The following is a 6,995-nucleotide window of genomic DNA, read 5'->3' as shown; positions in this document are numbered from 1 at the left end:
TGAAATCTAGGTCCCACCACATGCAAGATACGTGATCTATTACTTGAGCCATACCTAGCCCTTAAATAACTTACAGTATAAAGTAAAATAACGTCTATCAGCATAGAAGACAGTGTTGCCCAGGTTCTTGTATCTGTGAATGTGGCTCCACTGTGGCAATCGGCATGTTGCCTAATCTCTGTAAGTGGATATCCTTACATGTAAAATGGGACGATACTAGTATGACTATCTTAAAAGTTAGTTTTGAGGGGCACTAATGGAGGCTCAACAGTAAAACACATGTGTCACATGCAAGAGACCTAAGTTTAATGCGATGTACTGCAAAACAAATGACTCAACAAATCAGAATAAGGTAGTTTTTATTATTAAAATGATAAAGTACAAAAATCGATTGCATGAAATGCTGTAACCAGTCAATGAATGTTGGTCACACAGTTCTGTCCTCTAAATTTGGGGCACTAACCTAATCCACTGGATAAGACTGGGAACAAGCTTCAGTCTTCTCAAATCGCTTCCCTTCTCTACAAATAATTCCAAACAAAAGCTCATGGATGGAAGGATTGAAGGTTGGTATGAAGGTTATTGGGGAAAGAGGATATGGAACAACACAAACACAGTTATAATTTTTACTGTAGGGAAGAAATGAAGGATCCTGTGGTGACTGGCAAAGTGCAGAGGTGAATAACCCTTTCTTAATGATCACTTTAAGTTTGTAGGAACGGTAGAGTTTAGAGGTCATTTTCATAGACATGGGCCATAAGCCCATCACTGCATCCCTTTTCAGGGCCTGCCATAGAGGGATGCACAGCACAGGGAGCAGCGCACGATTTAGAAGCCAAGACTTTATCTGTTAATCCCCATTATACTTGTTTTAGGCTCATTTCTCTGTGCTGGGGAACCATGGAAGTGCCAGGGATCGAACCCACGTTTTCCATTGGACTATCAAGGGCCCCTCGAGTGCTCATTTCTTTCCCTCTCTCTCTTTATTCATCTTGTCACTTATTCTCATCTGGCTTAAAATTGTTGGCATTAAAGAATGAAGACAAACTGAAAGAAGGGAAAATAAGAGGGATTAAAGCTATTTGAGGGAAGATGTGTAGGAGAGGTTTGGGACTGAAGTTAGTAATAGAATTTGCTGACTACCTCACAGGCAGAAATCCATGGGGAAGAACACTGGGAACGATATAGTAATAGTTACTTTTGGAGGAGGCAGCCACATCCGATGGTGCTCAAGGATTTCTTTTGGCTCTGTGCTCAAGGGTTTATATGTGTGTCAGGGATTGAATCCAGGCTGGCTGTGTGCGAAAGAGGCAGATTATCCTTCACTATCTCTCCACCCCCTAGCTACCATGTCTTCAGTGTCAATTGTCTGCTGTTGATCTGATATGCAGTTTTCCTTCTATTCCTGGCAATCATCTTCCAAGGCAGGTGCTTAATGCATGGCCACAGTCCTTTGAAGAGCTAAACAACGACAAACTAAAAAACACTTGTCAAATGTAAGAACTGGCTAGGCTCTAGGCATTCAGTGCCAGGCAGGGCTGGAGGACCTCTGCAGAAAGCCAGTGGGATGGGTTCCTGAGAACTAGGATTCGTGAAATCAAGGCATTATTTCTATTACCTGTGAGAGGAAAATGACCAAACAAACGGTAAGGGCCAACTTAAAGGGCCCAGGGAATAACAGTTGAGCTCAGAATGCAGAGTTCTGCTGGCAGAGAGCTGCCCCGGAAAGAGACTCCCAGAAGAGGCTGCTTCGAACTGGCAAAGTGCTTCGTCAGCGACTTGCTTTCCGCCTTGCCCTCACTGATGCAGGGCTTTTGGGAGCGAGTCAGGAGCCTGCGGGATTCGGAAGCAGTCTCAGCTCCCGGGCTGATAGTCTTACACAGGTCGAGGAACGTGATGGGACACCGCGGACGGGTGGGACACCGCGGATGGGCACGGTCCCAGACCTATCTTCAGTGCAAACACACATGTTCTGCTTGTCGCATCGCTTCTACTTACGCCCACCCTCCCGCTCTTTTCCTTCCGGAGGTTTTAGAAAAAGTCACCAACCCATGTGTTTGCAGCCAAGAGGTCCCGGAGCTCCCCTGGGTGAAGACCCAGCGCTGCGTGCTGCCCGCGTGATTACTGCATGCTCCTCGATGGGTTAGAACAAGTGACTTTTCCTCTCCGACTTCTGCTCTGCGCCTGAGCAATTGCGGTGGCGGCTGGAGGGGCTGCTGCAAAGCCACCCTGCAGGGCTCCTGCGCTTCACCTACGCGCAGGCGAGACGCACGGGGGCAGCTCTCCGGACGCCCAATGGCCCGGGACTGCGGCAAAGGGGCGTGGAAAGGGGCGAGGGCACGGCCGCCGCGCCCCTCTCTCCCTGCGGGATGCAGCCCGAGCGAGCCCCCGAGCCCCCCGGGGCGCTCCGGGTCTCCCACACCGCCCGCGCCCCAGAAATCTGCACGTTCATCACCTTGCGGAGAAACCCGCCCGCCAGCCCCAGTTTTCACCTCCGGGTTTTAGCTGCCGACTCCTACGGGACTGCTCCCCGTGCAAACAAAAAACAGACCCAAACGTCTGGCTCGCGTCCCCGCCGCAGGGCTCCTCTCGGTCGCCCACCGCTGTCGCCCGCGCGTCTGGCCGTGCGGGCGGTGCTCAAGTCTCGGTAACTTTGACCACGCGAACCCCGCGACTCGGGCTTTCCTAAGACAATGTGAACAAAGAGAAACGGGGGAGCGAGGGGCCCGCGAGGGCTGGGAGGGGGAGGGAGGGGGGAGAGAGGGAGAGAGGGAGAGAGAGAGGGAGAGGGAGAGAGGCAGAGGGAGGGAGGGAGAGAGAGGGAGAGAGGGAGAAAGAGAGAGAGAGGGAGAGCAAGAGAGCGAGCGAGCGAGCGTGTCTGTGTGTCTGCCCGTGTCCGCGTGCGCGCGCACTCCGCCTGCGTTCGATGCCCGCGGATCTGGTGCCCGGGGCCCCGCCAGCTGTCCCAGACGCAGCGCGCTCGGCCGGCAGTATCCCGGGCGGACCCAGCCCAATAAGGGCCCTGGCGGCCTGGGGCAGCGGGTTTCTTTGTCCCGGGCTGTGGCTCGGCGCGAAGGTCCTACAGCTAGCAGACACCCGGGCAGAGGCGAGGACGCTTAGGCGGACACGGACCACCCCGAAGGGCAGAGTAGGAACGAGTCGCTGCAGCCGGGGGCGCTTCCCCGACCGAGTTCCAGCACCTCTCGCCCAGCGGCAGGCGACGGTTGGTGGAGGGCAGAGGCACTGGCACTTGCCAGCGCTTTCCCGAGGCGAAAGGGGGCGAAGCGTGGCACTAAATTGCCGTAGTTGGGGGTGGGGAGGGATGAGGTGGGGGTAGGGAGTCCCCTGAGCGCCGTCCTTCACCCCGACTCTCCGAGACGCGCGCTAGTGGAACTCAGAAGATACTGACGGTGCTCTGGCGCCCCCATCGCCAGCAGCGCCGCGGCGGGACCGGTTTGAAGCTCCCACCCAAAGCTCCCTATTAGTAAACCCAGAACGAACCTAAACGGTGGCAGAGGACACGTCTGCGTTCGCATCCTCACACTCGCCAGCCTTAGCTGCAACACAGGTTGTGTTTCTGTGCCTGGCAGAAGAATGCGAGAGAAGCTACATTGTCCGTTCACCTTTATTAAATCAAGCCCCGCTCCCCCATTCCCCACCAACTCACTCAACTTTTATGTTATAACGTGATGCAACATGACAGAGCCCAGTGGACTAGCCTCCCAGTTGAATCTCCGAGAGAGAACTTATTCTGCAAGACCGCCTTCAGCTCCGCGGGAGACTCGGGGTAGTTGCCTTTGGGCTCCCGGGGATCTTCCTTTGTACGCGGTGCTTCGGCGGGCGGCGGCGGCTGCGCCCAGGAGGTCCCGCGCTCTGGCACGCAGCAGCACCAGGCCTGCCGCAGAGGGTGCGGGCGGCGCGGACGGACGCTAGGACCGCGGGGAACCCCGGCGGCCGCGGCGCTACCTTAAACCCAACCCAATGCCGCTGCCTGCGCCACTCTGCGCGCCGGCGGGGGCTGCGCAGGAGGAGCGCTCCGCCCGGCTCCAACGCTCCCGAGCCGGCGCGGCAACACCTGTTCGCGGCAGCCCGGGCGGCACGCGAGCTCCCGGACGCGGCTCTCCGCTCTCGCCGCCCGCCACCGCGTTACAAGCCGATGGACATCTGCCGGTTCTCGGAGCATTCTGGAGACTAGCTTCGGACGCCTAAAGTTTTTTCTTTCTTTTTAGCTTTATGATCATTTTCGTTATTTCTGTTATTATTTTTGGAGGAGGAGGAGGGGGGGCGCGGCCGGGCGGGGAAATCTGTCGCCTCCACCAACGTGAGATTTTTCTCTCTCCTTGAAGGATTCGTGCTGATGTCTGCAGAGTCGGTTAGAGTAAAAACAGCGCATGCCTTCCTGGAGTCAGGATCCGTAAATTCTGACGTAGCCCGTGCATCTTAAAAATCCCTATAATAACGCCTAGGCATTTAAGTCGTTATGGTCATTCAGATCGCAAACCAAATGGAGCAACTACGGATTTTGTCCCTTATGATGGCCGGATGGGATGAAGACCTTCTTGCCTGCTAAGAGCTGGGGATCTATCTATAGATACATAGATATGTTTATCAGTATGTCAGTGTGTGAGTATAAAGTGGTGGTTTCTTAGACTATCAGTGGTTTGACCTTGAACCTGTGCCAGTGAAACAGCAGCTTACTTTTATTTACGCATTTAATGGATTGAAGAAAAGAACCTTTTTTTCCCTCCCCCCCCACCCTTCTCTCTGCAACGGCAGCCTGCGAGGGGAGTTGGATATACCTCGCCTAATATCTCCTGGGCTGACACCATCATTATTGTTTATTCCTGCGCTCCGAAAGCCGAGTCCTCTTGATGGCTCCCCTAGGCGAAGTTGGGAACTATTTCGGCGTGCAGGATGCGGTTCCGTTTGGGAATGTGCCCGTGCTCCCGGTGGAGAGCCCCGTTTTGCTAAGCGACCACCTGGGTCAGTCCGAAGCCGGGGGGCTCCCCCGGGGACCCGCAGTCACGGACCTGGATCATTTAAAGGGGATTCTCAGGCGAAGGCAGCTCTACTGCAGGACTGGATTCCACTTAGAGATCTTCCCCAACGGCACTATCCAGGGAACCAGAAAAGACCACAGCAGATTCGGTAGGTATGCCGTTAACTCTTAAGTGCCCGGGCCGGGGGCGCCCTTGGTCCTAAGGGCCGAGCAGGCAGTGGCCGGGCGGGGTGTGCGGGGCGCGGGATCGACCCTTCTTGGAGTCTGATGTCACTCTGTCTTTCGGTCCGGACAGATTTTACAAAAAGGCAAACAATTTTTTTTTTAAAGCCTCCGTGCCGCGGGCAGGGATGCGGGTCTGCACCGAAAGCACCCTCTTCCTCCCAAATGTTAAAAGAGGGCATGGTTTATAAATATAACTCGGGCCCTTAGCTCTTCAGCTTAGGGTCCGCCCGGAGGTCGCGGTTTGGGAAGTTTCTTTTGAATCAGATGGATTCCGCGAGTTCAACGCTTTAATCATTAACTACTGGGAACTTAAAAATGCGTTTACCCAGAGCCCTACTTCTTCTCTGGTGCTCCGAAGTAGTTTTCTCCCCTTTCCCTTTTTTGAATTGTAAACGGGGATTTCAAAGCCCTGTGGGCGAAGGTCCTTGATTGTTTGCCAGGGTGCGGACTCCAGTTTCTCCTGGAAGGCGGGTGGGGGTGGGGGGCGGCAGGGTCAGAACGCCCTCCCCGAGGACACCATGTACCTGAGCTAGGTGATTTCTGTCGCACGAGTCTGGTGCGGGGCTCCTGCAGCTCAGCTCTGTGTGCGCGCAGAAGACCAGCGAGCTGATTTTAAAGGGCATTCCAGGGTCTTATTTCTCATGGAGGGTATTTGTGACTCAGCAGTGAGGACTGCACACTGGAGGGTATGACTGTCCCCTTGTACGCCCGCTGCACACACGTGCCTGCGGGACCAGCCCGAGCTCGGCTGTACCGAGTCAGTGAGCACGTTCCCATGGGGGTTTGGGGAGAAGGGGACTCTCAGTACCCCACCCCGGTTGCATACCCAAACCAAAATCAACCCCCGAACCTCCACCCTCACCCCCAGACTTGCCAGTGTGGGCAACCAGGCTGTTGGAAGGAGTTAACTTCTGATGAACCCACCTGACAACACTTAAACTAGGTCGTAAAATTCAAAGTCCTCCGGGAATTTTCTTCCCCATACTTGAATGCCAGATGTGGAGCCGGAGCTCAGCCATGCCGTTGCTTGGGGATGCCAGGAGGTGAGACGGACTCAGGCCTGGGGTGGAAATGGGGTGTCTCTGCACACTCAAGGCCCGGACAGCGTTCCCCTGGCTCAGCCCCGCGCCGCAGTCGGGAGATGGGACCCGCGAGTATTCCACGGGGAGGTCTTTCTCCGCGGTTTCCCTCCTGGAGCTCGGGCTGGCGCGGCTGCTAAGTGATCCGGCAACTCTTGCAACCCCCCCTCCCCTCTTTGCAAAAGTGAACGCAGTTCGGGCTGCTGCCAAACGGAGACAAAACTTTAGGAAAAGTGCGGGACTCTCGGCCGCTTTAAGGCCGTTAGCGTGCCCGGCGTGCGCCAGAACCTCGGCTAGCGGGAGGCGGGGGATGGGAGGGTGAAGGGTCGAGCCCTGCGCGGCTCCCCGCGCGCGTCGTGGTCGCAGCCGCCGGGAGAGGGCCCGCGTGCAGCGGGGATGGCCCCGCGTCGGCCACGCCGAGCTCCCGCGCGCCCGGCGGGCAGGTGCCGGCTCGGCAGCCGGAGCCCCGCGGCGCACTGGGCGGCCGTCCGCCGGCTCCGCGCGGTCCTAAAGGCTCTCCGCTTCCTTTCCCCTTTCGGCCCAGCCCGGGTGCGCCCTTGGAGGAGGCGAGGACTGCTGGTGTGCGGGATGGAGGGTGGGGGCTGACACAATGCGGGCCGCGCGAAGGGAATTTTCCCAGGGTTTGGGCCGAGTGGAGTCCCTTCGCTTTCCCTTTGTGTGCGAGTGCGGGG

At 56.4% G+C, this 6,995-nt stretch overlaps 1 protein-coding gene across 2 annotated transcripts in view; it reads left to right on the top strand.

Moving 5' to 3' along the window:
* Positions 1-393: 393 nt before the first annotated feature.
* FGF9 (fibroblast growth factor 9) overlaps positions 394-6,995 on the top strand; it is a 51,931-nt gene continuing 45,329 nt past the window's right edge. The window contains exons 1-2 of one of the 2 annotated variants that reach the window (XM_055136716.1): positions 394-2,647; positions 4,347-5,148. In XM_055136716.1, the coding sequence (XP_054992691.1) occupies positions 4,872-5,148 (277 nt within the window). In that variant the 5' untranslated portion in view covers positions 394-2,647; positions 4,347-4,871. Of the gene's footprint in view, positions 2,648-3,321; positions 5,149-6,995 lie in introns of those variants that run through there. The other variant, XM_004604497.2, reaches the window with a different exon arrangement.

This window comes from Sorex araneus, chromosome 1 (assembly GCF_027595985.1).
Source record: "Sorex araneus isolate mSorAra2 chromosome 1, mSorAra2.pri, whole genome shotgun sequence".
NCBI lineage: Eukaryota > Metazoa > Chordata > Mammalia > Eulipotyphla > Soricidae > Sorex > Sorex araneus.
Note: the sequence above shows the minus strand (reverse complement) of the source record. Positions and strands in the feature narration are given on the sequence as shown.